Genomic DNA, 21,008 nt, shown 5'->3' with positions numbered 1-21,008 from the left:
TGCACCCCTCTTCAACCTCCTGCGAGGCTGCGATGACCTCGATTCACCACGGACAATCACACCAGAAGCCTGGGTAGCAATCCAAAAGGTATCAGAGGCACTGTCTATGAGACAAGCCCACTGCACTGATCCCACCCTGCCCTTCCAATTTGTCATTTTGGGTGAGGCACCAAAGTTTCATGGTCTCATTTTCCAGTGGGACCTCACTCTGAAAGATCAGCTGTTACTTATAGAGTCGGTGTTCTGATCACAGCAACCACATAAGACTATCACTACTGTTTTACGGAGATAATCAAAACCTTACAACTTTTGTGAAAGTTGTAAAGCCAGTATGTTTATTACAGTGCTGGACGCATGTGGGAATTGTTCCCCTAAAATGACATGCATACCTCTGGGAACTTCAGGTCTCTTTTTATCCCCCTCTCAGATACATATGCTTACAATTTCACAATAAGTTCATACATATTCATTTTTACGAAATTAGCGTGACATTTGCCTCTAGTTCTACTTTATCAGAAAGAGTTCCTAGGTCAGGTTGACCTGGTCTCACAGCAGTCTCTCTGTCTCTCTCTATCACCTTCTGTCTCCCCCCCCCCTTATCTCTGTCCTTCACTGAAGTAGTTTCCCTTGAGCCTAAGCCTTGAAGTCAGGCTACACAGACTCAAAGATGTACATTTCACCTAAATCAAAATGGATTTCTATTCTAGAGAATTTCTACTCTGTCTCACTACACCCCAGGAGCTGATGGCTCAGCTAATTTTATCAAGGCCAGATCATGCCTCAGGACCCTATCCAGGTGTGAGTTCACATACATTTACCTCCCAATGAAATCAGGTGAGCTGGAAGCTCTTCTCCAGACCAATGAACACCTCCAGTTCGCTCTTGACAGCTACCTAGGTCAAATCTCTATCCATTTGCAGAAACATAAACTATTTAATGAGTGTTTTAATTTGGTCTCCAAATCATTAAAAAGTAGAACTCCTTTAAAGGCACTGACTGTTTTTACTGATGGCTCCAGAAGATCCCACAAGTCAGTTATGACTTGGAAAAATCCTGACACTCAAGAGTGGGAGTCTGATGTTCAAATTGTTCAGGGATCCCTGCAAATTGCAGAATTAGCAGCTGTTGTCAGAGCCTTTGAGAAGTTCAAACAACCCTTCAATCTCGTTACTGACTCAGCCTATGTTGCTGGGATAGCTGAAAGAGCAGAACATTAAAAGTAGTGTCAAATCCAAATTTATATAGCTTGCTTTCAAAGCCAGTCTATCTCCTCTCCCGCCAAGAGCAACCATATCACATTATGCATGTGAGGTCAAACACTGACCTCCCAGGACCATTTACAGAGGGCAACTGGAGGGCAGATGCTTTGGCCATGGCAGTGCAGACCACCCTACCGGATATTTTCAATCAGGCCAAATTGAGCCATCAGTTTTTCCACCAAAATGTGCCAGCCCTTGTCCGGATGTTTAAAATCACAAGGGAACAGGCAAGAGCAATCGTGGGCTCCTGCCTCAATTGCCCGGAGTTTGCGTTGACATTTATGGGGGCTGGGGTTAACCCCCGAGGCCTCGAAAATTCACAGCTATGGCAAACAGATGTCATATACTATGCACCTTTTGGGAGACAAAAATACATCCATGTGTCCATAGATACATTCTCCGGAGCTGTATTCACATCTGCCCACTCAGGAGAAAAAGCCAAAGACGTTGCCAAACACTTTCTTCTAGTGTTTTCCACACTAGTCATCCCCCAAGCCTTCAAGACAGATAATGGTCCTGCTTACACCTCCAAAAATTTCAAACAGTTCCTAGATCAATGGGGAGTGAAACACACCACTGGCATTCCCCACTCCCCAACAGGGCAATCCACTGTAGAGAGGGCTCACCGCACACTCAAGACAGTCCTTGACCAGCAGCGTGGGGGAGTTGAAACACTACCAAATGTAGAAAGATTATGTAAAGCTATGTTATCAACTTTCTTAATAATTCATTCACAAAGCCAAACCCCCCCATTATCAGGCACTTCTCCAACACCAGCAGAGCTTAACTCACTGAGAAACCCCCTGTGCTGATCAAAGACCTGGAATCCAAGCAAATAATGGGTCCATTTCCATAAGTTACTTGGAGCAGAAGGTATGCTTCTGTGTCCACAGAATCTGGCCTCAGGTGGATCCCCAGCAAGAATGTCAAGCCATTCATTGAAACACCAAGTGCAGCTCCCAGAGACACTTCCCTGGAACCTCAGAAGCAGGAAAGAGATCGCACTCGGGCAGCGTGGAGGACGAGAAGGAAAAAGACTAAACACAAAGGTCCCTCACAGAAGATGACCCGCCGCTGATCCTGAAGACAAAAGACTGTCCAGGTTTAGAGCAAATTTGGGGAAGAATCCCCCAAAGGAGCTCCAGTGGGAAAAGCAGATCCAATCGGCCCCTCCCCCCAACTGGTCTGGGAGGGAAAAAAATACCTCCTTGGAGAAAGGTGGAAAAAACCTGTTTATTAAACAATAAAACCAAAACAATATCAAACAATGAGACCCCTTGCCACTCTAAAAGAGATGACAAACTGATAAAACCCCAGGTTGAAGCTCAGCTCACTCAGTCTCTGATCAGTCCCTCCGATGCTGGAATTGTCGCAGGCCAGGGCTGGCCCGGTGGGCCACAGCTGCAGCTGCCGGTGCTCCCCTGGGTGTTCAGTCCAGAGCAGTTTCAAGAGGTCCAAAGAAAAAGGGAAAATAAAAAACAGTCCAGGGAACTTCTTTTCCTCAGCTAGCTAACTAACTAAAAATCAAAAGAAGAGCTCTGTCTTGCTGTCTGTTCATCCACAGACAACACAGTCTAGGAGCAGGAATGTGGAGGAGTGAGTGCAGTGTCTGAAAACAAACTGCGCGCTTCTTCTCTCCCCCCCTTCACTCTCTGGAATGCTCTTAAAGGTACAAAACTTATTATTCAACATAAACAGAATGAGACGATTGGGGATAAAAGCATCATATAGTCAACCCATGACAAGACTCTCTGTTGAATTTTATTCACTCATTGTTTGCACTGTTACCCCCCTTTTTTTGTTGGTTTTACCTCTCTTTAGTTTTCTGCACTGTTATCCTCGCTGTTTTCCCACCCCTTTTCTACTCAGTAAAAACTGAGGGGATAAGAGGAACAGGTAGGAGGGGCTGTTAAAGTTACACAAATCTAAAAAAAAAATCCATTTTCTCAAACTCATATATCAACTCATCACCCCCAACCATTGTGTTATGTCTCTGACGGCCGGGAACCTCCAACTGTTCCAGATAGGATTTTGGATGTTCCTCACCTTCCCATCAGTTCGTGTGTGGATCGTTCGTCAACCCAGTCAGAACATCTGGGTCACACTAGCCAAGACTTTATAGCAATTCAATCTCTTCCTGTCCATGGGCAGTGTGGGCAACCCATTGTCCACGTGTCTGGTAGGGATTCCCTTGGTAGCAGATGACTGGCCTATCACTAACTCAGATCACTTCTGCACCACAGGCAAGAGGCCCAATCCGGTAGACACTTAGGATGAGTGGGCAAAGATTCTGCCAGATGCTATAGAGGAACCCCAAGAATTGGACTTTCTGGGGTCCGCCAAAACAACTTACTGTGTCAAATTTTACTTTAGACGACTGAGTCAACATTGGCCCGAAATTGACCCAGCAAAAAACATACAGAAAAGACATATCGCCAATTAACAAAGCCTATAATAACCTAAATTGGTGTAATTACACCAGTCACATACTCTCTGTGTCCTCACTCCACCCCAAGGTGTTGCCTCGGGGAATGTGTTTTATCTGTGGTGACCGAGTGTGGACTGGGATCCCTTCACATCTCCAGGGGGGTCCCTGTAGCCTTGGCAGGCTTTCTACCCTCGCTCCAAACATTACATTATTATGTAATTGAAAACAAAAAAGCAAATCAACATGCCAAAAGAGAGACCCTATTCTGAATTCGATGAAAACTGTGATAGCCAAGTTTATAATTGGAACAAACCAAAGAGAGTCGTGGTCTCATTTTTCTTACCTTGGGTGGCTGCAGCTAAGGCTCTCGGTGAGCTTTCTTGTGGATGTGACAGCCTGGTCAGAGAACATGAAAATGGGGTTCGTTTTCTTGCAGTGGACTTGTTAGGCATTTTAGGGAGTTATAGAGAAATGATAACTTGTTAGTATAAACAACCTGCAGGTGGTGTTTTCCTACTCTATTTTTCTGTTCTTCTCAAGGACTGTTTGTGAGAAATACATTTTTATTAATTAGCCAATCAAGTAGAATGTGTCAAACTTATCTATAAAAGAAGAGAATTTTAGTATTAAAGTTGTTGTTCTGCAAACCAGCCTTCTGGTGAATTTGTGCCATTTCTTGCTCAATGGTGACACTTTCTCACCTGCAGTGTTGGCTTAGTAAGCAGGCAAACACTACCTCCACTGCGCTCAGTGACCTGCTTAGTGACACTGAGGTTACCAGGCATGCAACATTGCAAAACAGAGCCGCCATAGACTTTCTACTGCTTGCCCATGGACATGGCTGCCAAGACTTTGAAGAGATGTGCTGCCTCAAGATCTCTTCACACTCAGAATCTGTCAGAACTCAGTACATACCTCTGGGTGTCCAGAGTTGCCGAGGACCCTGTTGGGGGGCTTGAAGGCCTTGGCATGCTGCCCAGAACACCTGGGGATTTGATTTTGACCCTTGGAGCAAGTTGCCAACTTTGTATGAGGACATGAAAGTCACACAGGTTTGAATAGTGTAATAACAAAATGATCACAGGGTTGATAGTGGAGCCCTGGAAAAAGTTAAAGATAGAATCTAAAATGTTAGGCTTTGTGCTTTCCCAGATCAACTGCACCTGCGTAATCAGTATGATAAATTATATAATTGTTAGATGTGATGATTGTTTAGTAATTAAATGTAATTATTATATAACCATAAGAAGAATAATGAGAAACTGTTGGAAATTCAGAGAGGGGCTAAATTTATGTATACAATATATCAATATAAGTTTAATAATTAACATGAAAGTTATATAACGATAGAGTATAAAAACATGATCATTTCAGATGTATGGTCGGAGTCAGATTTGGGTTGAATATACCCCTGACACCCAGAGCTCTTAATAAAAAGCACCGTATATAATCCCCCGTGATTATGTGTTTTTGAATGCTAACAGGGTGAAAATGTAGATTTTAGGATTTTTGGTATGGGGGTTATGGGGACAAGATGGAGGAATCTGGGCATGTCTAGCCTTTCTTCTTCTTGTTCTCCATTTTCTGCAGTGATATTGGCACTTTGGGATTGGTCTAGAGTAGAAGTGCACTGTCTAACATAGGTGATAGGTATTGGGAATGAAGTGTAAATATGATATATGTAGTTTTTAGTATAAAAGGACAACACCACCTCGGGGGCGGTCAGAGTGCTCGTGGCTGCCTTGCTGAGCAGATCTTGGCTGGGCAGAAAGAAAATTTTATAGATAAGAATTAATAAACAACCTCAAGACCGAAAAGTGAAGAGTCCAGACTCATTCTTCAGTTGCCCAGGCTGAAGCAGAGACATCCTACGCATCTCGGGGCAGCAATTATCAACAGCAACCCGAGAAGAATCCATCCACACAAGCATCCAGAAGCTGAGGGAGCAAATAAAGGACCTAAAGTTGGAAAAATACCCAGATTGGATCAATGATCTTTTCGGACAGTGGGGTTTCAAAGGATGGGTTGCATCTTTTGTCAAAGGAATTTTTTGGATTGTAATAATTGTTTTTATTGTCTTAGTCATGTTTCCCTGTCTAGTTCAGTGTATGCAGAAGTCCATTGGGGAGGTCTTCTTCGTAAAAAAAAAAAGGGAGTTGTAGCATCCCATGAACTCACTCCTCTCAGTCAATTCCCAAGTCCTCTGCCCTGGCAACAGCAGTGACTACCTACCATTGAGTAGTCCTCCTGGGGGGAAAAGACAGACTCCCACATGGACTTCCCCTGGTTTCCCCTTTCCCTGTCCCCTCACTGGCTTGGTACCACTGATAGCTGCCTCGCCTCCCCTAGAGACCAATCCCCTTTGCCCTGCCCTTAGCTCCACCCCCCACCCCTTCCCCTTCTTAAGCTGCCTGCACCACGTGGTTGCCCTCTTTCTCATCAGGTTGCCTTCAGCCACATGTGATATACTTTGCTGGAATAAAAACTTGCAAAAAGGAACCTTTCTTGCCTCTCTCGCTGAGCCAGCTGCGGTGAGTGTTGTGTGGGGATCTGACTGCAGTGCCTGAATGTTAACTCAACCTGCTTTTCTACAGGAGAGGTTTGTTGGGAACAAATAATAGGCAGCAGCACTCACCATTCAACACCCGCATTTTTAGGTTACCCAGGATAGCCTACAAGACCTTTCTGGACTCTCCAGAAACGGCCAAACCTGTGTGGTTGTGTTCCTTCCAGACAACATTGAGAGACATTAGCCAAGGATATGCTAGATAGCTCATTTATGCACAAGAATGAAGATGAGGAGCATTTATTGCACTCAGAATGGCACTGAGAACTTCAGACGTGCTATGGAAACACAGCAGCAAGCCCCTGCCCGAGCCTCAGAAGAAATGGCTCATGTCATCCCTTCCCTTCCAAAAGCTTTAACACTTGTTGACATAGTCAACCAACTCTGGAAGAAGAATGGAGACCTCAAAGGGAACTCACCTACTGCAATTTTCACAAAAAATAGTGTCAGAAACTCTCCCTTAATCAGAAAGACCAGCATTACCCTGTCCACTCTATGCAAATGAAAAGTGAGGGTGACAAGATGTCATCTCATGTGAGTCACTAGTGATAGCAGGCCTAAAATATACCTTCTTCCATCCTTGGTAAGCAGCAACAATTTTCCTAAATCAGACAGAAAAGCAGTGAAGCATTTCACTCCCAGATCTTCAGACACTCATGCAGGTAGCTGCTTCATGAGACGAGGTGCTGCTTCATGAGATGTATCCCAAACAGAAGTCTCAAAGTTAAATCTATACATTAGCTAAAGGACTTCATTTCTTTTTCAGCAGTTCTCTCCAACTGTAACAGAACAGGACTGCATTCACTACATGGAGGAAGTGTCACCCAGCAATTACAGGCAGAAAACCATTAAGTGACTGGTTTTCTTAGAGCTGCTCTTTGATCATGGGGAGGTCACACCACCTAAAGATTTCATTTCTTCCTCTGTCAGGCAGGGCTGCACCAACCTATATTGACTGGCAAAGCCTCAGAGTAACTCCCCATCTTTTGCTTTCTCTTTTTCTTTTGGAAACAACAGTGATTGCAGCATCTGCCAGCACCCACTTGTCCCAACAGGTCTTCAGCATGGTGGCCAATCTCAATGAAATTCAGTGTACAAACTGGACTTGGACTATAACACAAGCAGGTCAATGAGATGGAGAACCTCAAACTGCCCCCAGGATCATTCCTCACATTTTGCTTCAGATCTGAACCCAAGGATGGGCAACTAAAGCCAGACACAGGCTGTCTACCAGCATGGGGAAATAAATTACATCTTTTGTCAAGAGATCCTGCCAGCCTCTTCGCAAGCAGTACTCCCTCGCTCTGCAGAGCTGATCTGGTTAGTCAAGGATTTGGGGCATTACATGCTTCCTGCTATTGTCAGCAGATTTAAGACAGCAAGAAGACACCTTCACTGCTGACTTGAGAAGTTTATATGACAGCAGTGCTGGTTGCAGGAGCCTCAGTCCAACTCTGGACCTAGTGATGTGGCCCCTATCCAAGACCATGATCACTTGCCACCTACTTCTGCAGCATCCATAGAGGAGGATCTCCTGGTGTTGGATCCTGAGAAGCACAGATGCCTGCAAAAAAAATTTCTGGAATTTCAAGAAAAATCTGCACTGATACTTTGGCTTTTCTACTTTCTATAAAATTAAGTTCTACTCTGCATTGAAATCTGCTGTTTCCCAAGAGACCACGTTCACATATCACCCCATCCCTCCTACTGCCTTTGCTTTGGCAATGTAGCAGCTTTTCTAGCCATGACTACATGCCAAGGGCACGTACTTATAGGACAAGGGGGAATAGCTTCTCACTGAAAGAGGGCAGGTTTAGATTAGATATTAGGAAGAAATTCTTCATTGTGAGGATGGTGAGGCACTGGAACAGGTTGTCCGGAGAGGTCATAGATGCCCTATCCTTGGAAGTGTTTAAGGCCATGTTGGATGGGGCTTTAAGCAACCTGGTCTAGTTGAAGGTGTCCCTGCCCATGACAGGGGAGTTGTAATGAGATGGTCTTAAGGTCCCTTTCAACCAAAGCCATTCTAAGATTCTATTAAAAACTTCATGAAAGGAAGTTGTTTGACCCTGAGGTTAGAGGGTGCTAATAACATACAAGGTCATGTATTTGATCCCTGCATGGGCCATTAACTTAAGAGTTGGACTCGATGATCCTTGTGGGACCCCTCCAACTCAGAATATGCTGTGATTCTGTGATATAGTTGGAAGCCAAGTGCCCATCATCAAAGGGGGTTTTGAGGTTCAGGCAAGACACATGGAAAAGAGACCCAAAAGATTTAAGTGGATCTGCTCTGCTCTCACCCCAAACACAGCAGTCAAAGATACCTCCTCAGATTCAGGCAGGTCAGATGTCCTCATGATATAAAGCATGTTCTGCCTTTAAATGTTTTGGTACTAGCACAGCATTGCACTTCTTTGAGTCACTGAGATATTTGTGATAGTTTCTTGTGATACATTTGATTTTGTGTGAATTTCTTATGCTTTCCTTATCAGTAAGGATTGGGCTTCAGTTCAGACAACCTTTGGCAGAATGTGCCAGATTCAGTAACAGTGGTACACAATACCTGCAAAGCCCTCTACATCTCCACACTACCAAACAGCATGGGACACTCAACAACTTATAATCACAGAATAGTTAGCGTTGGAAGGGACCTTAAAGATCATCTAGTTCCAACCCCCTGCCATGGTCAAGGACACCTTCCAGTGGACCAGGTTGCTCAGAGCCCCATCTAACCTGGCTTTGAACACTGCTAGGTATGGGGCAGCCACAGCTTCTCTGGGCAACCTATGCCAATGCCTTATCACCCTCCCAGGAAAGAGTGTATTCAGAATACATAATCTAAACTTGCTCTCTGTCAGTTTGAAGCCATTCTCCATTGTCCTGTCACTACATATCCTAATAAAAAGTTTTATGCTGTTAACTTGATAGCCCACCACCTCTGCCTGCCATAGGCGTACTGCTGTTTCTACTGGCTTAATGGGAAGGCAAGCCATCTCCTCTACCACCAGCTCCTCAGGGAGGAGAGAAGGATGCTACAAACAGGATGTAGGATAAACCAGATGTGATACACACACCCTCCTTCACTGCTCAGTAGATAGTCAACATGACCATCAACTGGAGAAACCTCTGATGGCCCCATCATGCACCAAGTCCCTGCTGCACCTGGTGGGACATGGACACACATGCAAATAAGCAGTAAAATAAAGGCAGTCCTATTTACTGCCAACAACACAAGCTTTTGTTTGGTGATGATAGGTGAAAGCCAGCCACCACGGGGAAAGTGATGGACTTGGCCAGGAAGTAGGATTTTTAGCTCTCCCTCTCCCATCACCTGGAGAAATGTGACAAACCCACAGAGTTGCTGGTTTTTGTTCATGCCCTTTACATAAGGGGAGCCTGTGATGGTGGTCACAAGGGTTTTGAGGGTGAGAGAGAGACGAGAATGTTGACCTCATGTTCATATTATTTTATGATATATATACTACATTATAACTATACTAAAAGGAATAGAAGGAAAAGTTCTCAGAAGGCTAGCTAAGCAAATGTTGCAGTGTATTGTAAACTTCCTTCCCCAGGTGTGCCAATACCTCTCTTCCCCGTCCCCCCTCGCCCCCTGCTGGGCTGTCAATCAGGTTTAACATTCCAGCAAGGCGTGGTGTGGTTGGTCAAGTTCAAAGGATGCCCCTCAGGCCCAGGGGTCATTGGCCTGTCTAGGTGTCATCCCCCCCTGAGACCCTGCCCCTCTCACCTAGTTGGGTGGATCACCTGTCCCCTCCCCTTCCCCTGTCCCTGAGCTTAAAAAGGTGATCAGACCATGTGGCCGTGGTTCTGTTGGAGCAGTTGCTCACGTTCAGACCTCTGTAACCATGGAATAAACCTCTGGACATTAAACCCTCCAGCAGAATCCTCTCATTTTTCTCTTCACCATCGCCTGAAGCTATTCCTCCTGAGGTAAATGGGGTTCCAACAAGCCTGGACTTGTTCAGTGCCCAGCTGCAACCACCAGCAAGCCAAGGTATCTCTGGGGTGATACACCGCAGTTGCTGCCTTTGGCCCAGCAGCGAGGGTCAGACTGGCCCAGGCACAATCCAACTGGTAATATTGGGAGCCTTTTTCCAATAAGCAAAGAATAGAGAATAATGAATAACAAAGATCTGTGTCTCGGCAGAGAGCAAGAGCAGCTCCGCCGTGAGTGGTCAGTAAATCCAAACATCCACAGAAGACCAATCATGGATCCACCTGTTGCATTCCAAAGCAGCAGATAACCATTGTTTACATTTGTTGCTGAAACTTCTCAGCTTCAGCAGGAAAAATCCTAAAGAAAGGATTTTAATGAAAAGATGTCTGTGACATGTCACCTTTTTTAATTTATATTAATTAAAAAGAAAAGTGATTGTAATTTTCTCTGCTGAGCACATGCAGAGGGAAGAGCAAACACCTGAAAGGTTATCTGTTGCCAATCAAACTTGGGTCAAGTGCTCCTGTGGAATGAACAGGGAATTTCTTCACCTGTAGAACATACAATTCTATAAAATCACTAAAACAATCTCGCAATATAAGAAAATGCAAAAACAATGCAAAGAAAGTCCAAGTCCAAACAGATGTTTCAGGAAAAGTCCATGGACTGAAGATGTTCCTCTTTTCCATCTCTCAAAGTCCTTTTTGGTCCTGAAACAGGCTTGCTGCAGAAAAGTCCATCAATAGTTATCAAAAGTCCATTGACAGTCACAAAAAAATTTCAAAAATTTTGAGACAACTTCTAGAATGTCCTGGCCACAGCCCTTTATTGAACAACCTTGGCTGAAGCTAATTCTTGGCCCTTCAATGCTTCAGAGCTGCTGCCAGCTATTTCAACTCTTTTTATTTAATTAAATTTTTTTTTAATTTTTTTTTTTTGTCGGAAAGACCAGCAGCAGCAGCAGAGCAGCCAAAGAGAGGCCCTGGGGGGCCCTGGCAAATCAGAAAGGTGGCCCAGGACCAGAAGGGGGAAGCAAAACCCCCAAACCCAGCAGGAGACTGGGAGGTGGCCCTGGCCCAGGGACCCGAGCCCAACAGCCCGGGCCCAACCCCCAAGGCAGGCTCTGCCTTGCCACAGGCCTGCACCCTGCTGCCAGTACAATGGCAGAACGGGTGGTCAAACGCTTCTTTTCCCCAAAATCACCGAGGCATGCCAGCAGTGGGGGGAAGAGAAGCCATCCCCAGATATCCCATCTCGGGTCTGGGGATGTTTTTTCCCCACAGCAAGCAAGCCATGATCACTTCCCGCTGTGCCCTCTGCTTCTGCAATGCAAATGCAGAAGATGTTGCTCCCATCTGCCTCCCAGCACCACACCAACCTTCTCCGGCCTGGGAACCGGGGGCAGAACTTTCAGGACCCACCTGCTCCTCTCCGCTGGGATGCGCGAGGGGCGGCAGAGAGATTCGCACCCTCCAAGGGGACGCAACTGACCAAACAACCCCCAACCCGCTGAGAATGCTGATTTTGAATGCAGGCAGACGGGCTGTACCCACAGCCAGCTGGTGAGCCACGCCTCCTCCCCGGAAGGAGAGGCCAGCCGCCGGGGCTGCTGCTGCAAGGGCAAACGGCCCGGGACGGTCCGAGCTTGAACCTGCCGCCGGTTCCAGGGCAGCCTCTGACGCAGACACGGAGGACAAAGTCCCCGACAGTGGCAGAACTGCCGCGGCGGCTGATGGGCGGGGCGGGGGTGCGCAGGAACACACCACTGTTGTGTCACTTGGCTCCAGGAGTGGCAGCTCAGGCATGCGCTCTGCCTCTGCGGGAGGTGCTGGTGGGCACGGCACGGGGTCGCCAGCGTCTTCTGCCCCTGGCTCTGGGGTCCGCTGCGGAGGCGCAGTCGCAGTCTCTGGCGGGGCCAACACGAGCAGTGGCGGGACAGCCTAGCAACATCAGCGCAGCCGCGGGACGCGGCAGAAGCGACGCTGGATCGCCGTTGCCCAGCAACACAGGCGCAGGTGCGGGAAGCGGTGTTTCTGAGCTCGCAGACCCAGGCGTGGAAGCCGGCAGAGCTGCGGGCAGGGCCGCCCAGAGAGGCGGCTGCAGGACAGGTCCGGGAGGCGGCCCCACCGCCCCGGCCGGGGGGGCCTCGGAGACTGGTGCCCCCCCCATCTCTGAGCAGGGCCCAAGAGGCTGGCCGTGGCGGGGCCTGCAGGCCTGCCAGGGGCGGCGCAGCCCACTCATCACCCCCCACAGAGAGACAAGGGGGGGGAAAAGACGGCTCCATCTGAGCATGCTCCAAAAATGCAGTAAAAAAAAAATCAGCTTCAGGTGAAACTTCGCCCCCCCGGTGCGATTCAGGGGGGCTGGGAAGCAGCAGATTGTCCCCCTCCAAAGGGTCTTCTCCTGCGAGAGTCGGGGGAAATGGGGCGAGCCTGTTGCAGTTAGCAACCCAGGGAAAAACAGCTGCTCTCCATTCCAAGACCGGAAAGAGTGCTTTAAATGTTAAGTAAATTCGGAGGTGTCCGAATCCATGGTCCAAAAGGACTTGGAAAATGGATTCCATGCACTCCCATACAAACACATTCAGGGCATACAGCACATTCGTAAAAAACCCAAAAAGCTTTGCCCATCGGAAAAACTCATAGAAATGTCTTTCTGACAGGAAAATTCCAAGAATTCCATCCTCTTCACCCCATTTTTGCCAGAGGACAATAAGTTTCTCCTCTGAAGGGGAGAAAGGAACCTCGGCCCTGGTGGGAAGGCCCCACCACCTTTGCAGCCATAATCTGCGAAGGCCAGGATCATCAGGAAGGGAAAAGCCAACAGTACCTTGTGTCAGAGTCCAGCATGCTCTGGCCAGCTGCATGGTGCTGCTAGGCTCTTCGAACATCTTCCTGGAGGCTTTTCAGAAGCTTCTCTTTGTGGTCAGCTTTGCTGTGAACTCTGTCCAAATCAGGATCTTCAGTTCTTCAGCTCCTGGCTAGAATCCACTTCTGTGGTCACTTGTGAAGCAACCATCAATGCCACACATTCGGGGTTTACCCAGTGCAGCAAATGCTCCTCTGGGGGTCTCACCAAGTGATGATTGTCCTCCTCAGTCAAGGGGTGACCAATTGTGACGGTGGTCACAAGGGTTTTGAGGGTGAGAGAGAGACAAGAATGTTGATTCCATGATCAGAAGGCTTGATTTATTATTTTATTATATATATACTACATTATAACTATACTAAAAGGAAATAGAAAGAAAAGGTTCTCAGAAGGCTAGCTAAGCTAAGAATAGAAAAGAATGAATAACAAAGATCTGTGTCTCGGCAGAGAGCGAGACCCAGCTCTGCTGTGAGTGGTCAGTAAATCCAAACATCCACAGGAGACCAATCATGGATCCACCTGTTGCATTCCACAGCAGCAGATAACCATTGTTTACATTTGTTGCTGAAACTTCTCAGCTTCAACAGGAAAAATCCTAATGAAAAGATGTCTGTGACAGGAGCCTGGGATAGAGCTGTCATGTACCAAGAGCTCTGCTGGCTGTCTAAACATGTACCATTCCAGAAGTCTTTTACTTAATGAATTGTTCTCCAAATTATATCAAAGAGCTTCCTACTTGCAACAGCCTCACAAGGGGAATGCAAATAAAGTATTATATAAAATCTTCCCATTGGGTCTTTTTGGGTGTTGAAGGAGGGAGACCAGGACACCAGATGGTCATCAACAGGTCCCGTTTATTGAAGAGAGCATCAGACACTTATACAGCAAGTAATAAGCTTATGAATATTCTGTAAGCCAAGCGATCTATTGGTTAAACTATACCATCAACTCTTCCTCATTCCTTTGGGCCTACGTTCTCTACTTCTCACGTCTCTCTGTCCACTCGTTATACTCAGCTAGGCCCAAGGACACACTATCTTGCAGGTGCAGGACTTGGAATTAGCCACGGCCTTGTACTTTTCGATTCTCTAGTCAGCTAAATTTCCAATAGACACCCTGCCTGCAAAAAGGCCTCTGCCCTAGTTAGGACATCTTTACCAAATTGATTCGGCTGTGTCCTCTCTCCTCAAGCCACTCTTTGACAAAGCTCTCCACATTTGGGAAAAAAAATTCAAACATGAAAAGATTCTAAATAATTCCATTATCTAAACTTTCCTCCTTTATAGAGGTAATGTGCTGCTCAGATATATCTTGCGTACCTCAATGGAGTAGTCTTCACCCCAGAGGCTCACACGGTGCTAGCACACCTGGTGAGTATCACTCAAACACAGCAGAGCTTAGCAGAGCACAGCCAAGCCATGCCCTGCCATGCAGCAAACAAATGTTCACCGGAGGAAACAAGAATTATAGATGAGCTGAATGTAGTTGTGAGGCCAGGATTTTCTCAGCATGCCAGGAGTTCACAAAATGCATCTCATGAGATCCCCCATCAGCAGACCATCCTCTTGTAGTGACCTGTCCAGAGAACTGGAAAGACCAGATTAAAAGGCTTCTAGAGGGAATTTTCTCCATTTGGAAGCCACTACTTTGTATGGGATGCACAAGTGCCGATCTCCCACAGCTGCTAATAGCAGATGTTTCACCAAGCAGTGAAAAATCAACAGCCAGAAATTATAATAAACTGCACCTAGCCCTCACCAGCAGCATTTCACTCATATATCAGCAACAGCAAGAGAAATGCTTGCCTGAACAGAAGAATTATAGCTTGCAGCTCCTCTTTGGTGCCAAGGAAAATTTGTTACTCACTGTTAAAGGAAACCAAACAGGGAGAGAGATAATTACTAGCTCTGTTGCAGGCTGGGAGAGAGCCCAAACACAGGGAAAACAGCTTGGGCATTGAAAAGTGGTATTTGTATGCAGAAAGCAAGTTTCCTGTTTGAGGAGATCAAATAGGTTTAATTCAAAGGAAAAAAAACACAAAACACCACCCCTTCCCATATGTTGGAACAAAAGAGTGCACAGCATAAGGCAGATGGAAGATGTCGGGGCTGTGTTGATTTGAGTCAGGTAAGCATCACTCATGTATGACTCCTTGTGCTGGTTTGACCAGGAAGTGGGAATTCTGGGATGCTGTGGTCAAACCAATGGGTGCTCAGATTTTGATATTGGCACCTGATGTGGCCAGTGGGGTTTGGACACACCTCTGAGAACACACAGGGGTTAAAAACCAGAGCTTCATCCCTGGGAGTTTCTCTTGGGACTTCCGTCGGGAAAGGCTTCAGATCTCTCCCTCTGTCCCAGCTGCTGGCTGGGCGGGGGGAGGGGAAAAGCCACGCGGCCATGAGGTAGGCCCAGCCCAAGGATGGAAGGGTGGAAGAGACCAAGAGACATCGGGCAGTCTCCCCAAGGAAGAGAGAGAGAGGGAGAGCCAGCGTCTGAATTCGATAGCGGCGCCAGCCCAGGAGGAGAAGGGGGGGGAGTGCCCGGCCATGGCAGCGTGGGAGTTCCGGAGCTCTGGGACAGGCAGAGACTGAAAATTTTAACCCTTTTCTTGCATGATTGAGACCTTGCAAAATGCTGATCCTCCTGAAGCTGAATGAGAAGAGAGATAAGAGATAAGAGGGAATGGGCCACGAGGGAAGTGCAGAAGACTCTTGAGTGGGGGAGAGATGACGGAGTGGCCTTTTGGCTGGACTTTTCTTATGTGGCCATAGACTGAACCATTTTTTTCCTGTGACATAGAGTCTGCATTTAGGGGGAGGCAGTGCCTCAGAACCAGGAGGGTTCAGTGTGAGTACCCCTGGGCCCCAGGGGGTGAAAAACTGGGGGGGACAGATGTCCCGAAGGAGAGACTGTACCTTTTTGGAGTGAGACAAGGCATCCTTGAAAGACAACCCTAAAAGCAGCTCTGGTCCATGCACAGTGGTGAGAGCACTGGGCATGGAAGGAAGGTGTCATGATGGCAAAGGACTTTCCGGGTGGTGCTGAGTGACATGGAAACACTCGAGGTTTCAACGTGTTTCCAGGGGAAGCCTATGGTGCAAGAAGGACTCCTCTCCTCTTCATGAACTGAAGATTGAGTATTCTAAAGGGTGGTGCCGGACTGAGGGTTGGTGATTTGGGGGAATGTATTGCATTGGGAAATTTGGTGGGGGGGGGAGGAGGAAGGTGCCTTTGTAAGGTTTTCTTTTTTTTTCTTTTTCCTTATAGTTTTTTTTTCCTCTTCTTTTCTTGTAGTCTAGTTAATAAAGTTTTCTTTATTTCTAAGCTGGAGCCTGCTTTGCTTATTCCTGGTCACATCTCACAGCAGACACCAGGGAGAGGGTATTCTCATGGAGGCACTGGCTTTGTGCCAGGGCTAAACCATGACACTCCTGCATCCTCCTGTAGTACCCACCAGCTCAGCACATTAGCTGAGCCTTTGGGTGAAGAGCAAGGGACCTTCTACCCCCAGGGTAAACATCTGGTCCTCTTATCACCCTTAGCAACCCAAGGAGGCTCAATGGAAGTGGCTAGCTTCACAGCTGAATATCAAGCAGCCAGCTGGAACATGGATGAGGTTTTGATGGTGAATATTTCTGAGCAGATCAAAGCTATAATAAATTAGGTCCACAATTTCTTTTGGCACCTTCAAAGGTTCATCTGAAGCAGCATTTCCATACAGCATGCACCTTCCTACACAACAAGATCTTGTCTTTGTCAGACACAGGTGTTGGTATAGATATTCCCAGCATCCTTGCATCCAGACCCATGGCAGGGAGGGCATGCATGAGCCCCCATCCCACAGCCAAGCAGTTTCCATCACGTCTCTGTGCAGGAAGAAATTGTATCCAAAATTAAAGTTGCAATAGGCACTGCTCTGACTGACACAGCCTCTTCTACACCTTGCAAGAGGCTCCCAGGTTTCTTCTCATGGATCCCACTTGTGGGACTGAAGCCTGGAGGACATCAAACAAGGCAAGAGCACCAAAATCACCAGCCTGAAGCCCCTTCTCCAGGTGGCATATATATCAGCCACAGCTACTGCAAATGCCACTTCACCCTTTTCTCAGCCACCTCAGTCTCAAATCTCCTCAGGCAAACACTGTTCTTACAGTCGATAGCCTCATGGTGGCACAGTAGCTCCTTAACCAGATGACAATGGTCAGAGCCATTCCTCTACCCTACCCAACCCTCTCCCATGCTAGTGCTCAGGCAGAGGAGGGACAGCCACCTCCAACAGCACTTGGTAAATACTGTTCACTGACGTTCACACCATGTACAACCACCCAAATCAACTTACACCTGGCTTCTGTCATTGTACACCAAACAGGTTCTTGGCACATACAATTTTGCTTTTCCCAATTCACTCCCTCAGCTATTTAATCCTCTTCCCTATAACATCGTCCTTGTGTTGTGACATATAACCAAGAAGCACAGCTACACAAAGATCGCTCATCCCAGCTACATCTCATCCTTTCAAGTCAGCTTCGATGCTCCAAATAGGTTACTTTCACAGGTGGCCACAAGAAGCTCTTCAGCAATAAATGAGACACTCCATATTTTTTCCCTTTTATAACAGAGCAATAAGCTCCTGGTCAAAAAATCCATCCTCACATTGGGATGTTGCTCATCTTCCATGGTTTGGGTGGGAATGAGCTTTCAGATGCCAAACAGAGGGACACATCTCCCTGCCATGGGAAAGGGAAAGTTGGCAGCATGGGCAGGCTTCATGCTGATGCATGAGACAGTACAAGAACAAAAGCAAAGGTTTGGTGAGGAAGAGCTAAACACAACTCCTGCCTGACTGTGTTCATGAGACGATGAGCCCTTCCCTTGGGATAGGGAACAGCTGCCATCAAGCTGCTCACTACAATACGCTGTCCACTGTAATAGGGATAAAAAAAGGCATTGTATAAAATAATAGTCAGGAGAAAACTGCTGTGTCTGTCCACAGCACACAGCAAACACCATCTGGCTGCTGGGCATCACAGTACATGTGCAACACTCCCTCATTTTAGAGGATCATCCCAAAGGCTTTGGCTAGGAAACACTCCACCTGCTGATGGCAAACAGAGGGAAGATGCAGGAACGATTACAGGAAGGCACCTGAAATGATGCTTTGCAATAAAATCCATCTCCACTATTTCCTAGCAGACTCCATCAGTGTTTGGTATTTCAGACATGTGGTATGCACCAAGGTGACTTGACTTGATAACTCTTTTCTATGGAGTCTTCCACGGAAAGTTGGGAAATTTCTGCTTTTCCCAACTCCATTCACTTCAGGGACAGATATGAGCCTTGAGCTTCTAGAAAAACTATGGTTTTATTTTAAATAAAACAGAAAATGTGGCAACTGTGACGTGCCACTGGATGACAGCACTACTCTCACACCGTCTTTGCCCCATGGTGAAGTACGTGGACATCAGGAGACTTCCCGGCCATGGGGGACCATGAGCTGCTTTGGTCAGCTTCCCCCAAGGTGCCTCCACAAAAATAATTCAGTTTGGGGTAATTTGTTTTGTTGGGGTTTTTCCCTCGAAGAAAGGAAGGGCTGCATCATAGTGAGGAAAACATAATATTTTTTAAAAGCATTTTTCATTAAACAAATATAAAGGATGCTGCTTAATCCTAAAGTCATTTTGTCACCCTTACCAACAAAGCTGAGACTGAACCTCGGTGACCACCCCCATTTCTGAGGTCTTTCATCCTGGAAGTGTTTGGCTGCTCCAGAGAGACTCACTGCTTGGATGTCATCACCAAGGCCGACGAGTCAAGAAAATGAAAAGTCAATTTCATACAAGCAGCAACCACCTGATAGCCCTTTGACAGGTATGGATGAGGCCACAAAATAAGAGGAAGAGCCACCAATAGAACTACCCATGATCCCTACACAGCTCTGCCCTTATTGGTTCTAGCTCACAGATGGAGGACCTCAGCCTCTCATTAAAGAGCTGCTCATCACTCTCCTGCTACCTCTACTGACCTACCTGGAGAAGCTCATGATATTATCATGCTTGAGAGCCTTCTACTACACCTATCCCCATCTCCTTTAACAGTTTGGAGTGCAACCACATGCCTGGAAAGTTTTCCCAAGGTACAGCTCAACTATTATTATGTCTGCAGCCAAAAGAAAATTACATTTTCCCTCTGACTTTGCTCTCTTTCCTGGTGGGAGCAAGGTTGGAGACATCCCCACCATGGGAACATCCACACCTTGGAATTTTCTAGACTGGTGATGGATTCAGCCCTGCTGTGAGCGGTATGGAGGATGAAGCAGCATACAGTGTGCCTTCCATTCCTTCCCCCAGCACAGAGAGGCTATCAGGGGATGTGGTACCATCTGAGCATCTCACACACATGGGTAAGTGTATTTATCCTCCCTCAGACAGGAAAAACAATTTTACAGCCAGAAGGAAAAGAACTGCAGAGAGATTAAACAACTTGCCCAACATTAAAGATTAAGTTGCCAGCAGAAACTCACAGTTAAAAACAATTTTCTTGGTCTCAGTCCAGTGCCTTCCCTCTAAACCCATTCTTTTTCCTCTGGCTCTCATTAAGAGAGAACGTGCCACTTTCAATCATGCTGGCTTCCACCAGGGTTACTCCAGCAAGCTTCAGGATATAAGAGTGCTTATTCCTTGCTTTGCTAAGAAGTGATCAGGAAGACAAAATCAGAAATTAAAATTCCTGATTATTTCTTATATTATTTCTTATCCAAATTTGGGATATGGGGTGGAAAAAAATATCTTTGGGAGATGAGAATTCATTCTTAATGCATCCTTTAAGGCAGTAAACTGTAGCGACTGCAGAGACTTCATGGTTGCATGAAGCATGTTGAGGACATGGTCTTCTTGTGTGAAGATTGAATTTAACTTGGATCAATCAATTGGTCAAGTACTTATGTCCTGAAAGACTTCATGTATTCGTAGAATCATAGAATCCTAGAATGGCCTGGGTTGGAAGGAACCTTCAAAGCTCATCTAGTTCCAACCCCCTTGCCATGGGCAGGGACACCTTCAACTAGACCAGGTTGCTCAAAACCCCATCCAACCTGACCTTGAACACTTCCAATGATGCACCTTGAGACCATAAAACCTAAAACTCAGTTGGCAGGAGACCTCTACCAGCTGGTTAGAGACCTCATATATAGCTGTGCAAGCAAGCTGCCCCAAATCTTGTGTTTTACTACATCCTGCTTAAGCTGGACGTGCATCCCCAATCCAGGCTGTAAGCCACCAGCATTTGACAGCCCCTCTCCCATCCCACAATGTGCCCTTTGTCCACCTACCTGTGAGACGTGGGACTGCGTCTTCTCGCTCTCACCATCCCCCTCCATTTTATCCATCAGCAGCCCCTGGACCTGGTACTCCAGGACATAACTGTCAATGAAATGCTCCAGCTCCTCGATCTCTTGAGAGTGGCTGCTCCCTGCCTCTGAGGAGGCTGATGCCACTAATGAGTTCTCCATCCCTTCAGGAGAGATGTCAAGAACAGAGGGGGCCTGAGAGAGCAAAATAAAAAGGAGCAAGAAATTATTTTCCACTAATTATAAAAAGATTTAAAAAACTGGAGCTGAAGCTTATTGGTTTCCAGGGACAGGATATTTTTCGCTGTACATCTACATTTCCAGTAATATTTATAATAATCCTAGGTGGTCGTATTTAGAGTTTTCATGTGTGCAAAAAAAAAAGTCTGATTTCTGTAATATTCCTAGATCTAAGGACAACAGACAGTTTTCCTGTCCTCCTTAAAACCTAAACTACTGAAAACCTCCAGAAATGCACAAGAGGAGAACAAAATTAAAAAACGTAATTTGAAAAGTCCACATCATCAGCTGTGCTGGATAAGGGTGAGTAGCTGGGATACTGAGCAAGGGTGTGAGGA

General features: G+C 46.5%; 1 protein-coding gene across 2 annotated transcripts in view; it reads right to left on the bottom strand.

Moving 5' to 3' along the window:
* The window catches only part of LOC132086181 (CBP80/20-dependent translation initiation factor-like), a 484,412-nt gene extending 463,820 nt beyond the window's left edge, over positions 1–20,592 (bottom strand). For both annotated transcript variants that reach the window (XM_059491652.1, XM_059491654.1), the window contains exons 1-2: positions 20,413–20,592; positions 17,951–18,008 (exon numbers count right to left, since the gene is read on the bottom strand). In XM_059491652.1, coding sequence (XP_059347635.1) covers positions 17,951–18,008; positions 20,413–20,592 — 238 coding nt within the window. The remainder of the gene's footprint in view (positions 1–17,950; positions 18,009–20,412) is intronic.
* Positions 20,593–21,008: the final 416 nt, after the last annotated feature.

This window comes from Ammospiza nelsoni, chromosome W (assembly GCF_027579445.1).
Source record: "Ammospiza nelsoni isolate bAmmNel1 chromosome W, bAmmNel1.pri, whole genome shotgun sequence".
Classification (NCBI taxonomy): domain Eukaryota; kingdom Metazoa; phylum Chordata; class Aves; order Passeriformes; family Passerellidae; genus Ammospiza; species Ammospiza nelsoni.
Note: the sequence above shows the minus strand (reverse complement) of the source record. Positions and strands in the feature narration are given on the sequence as shown.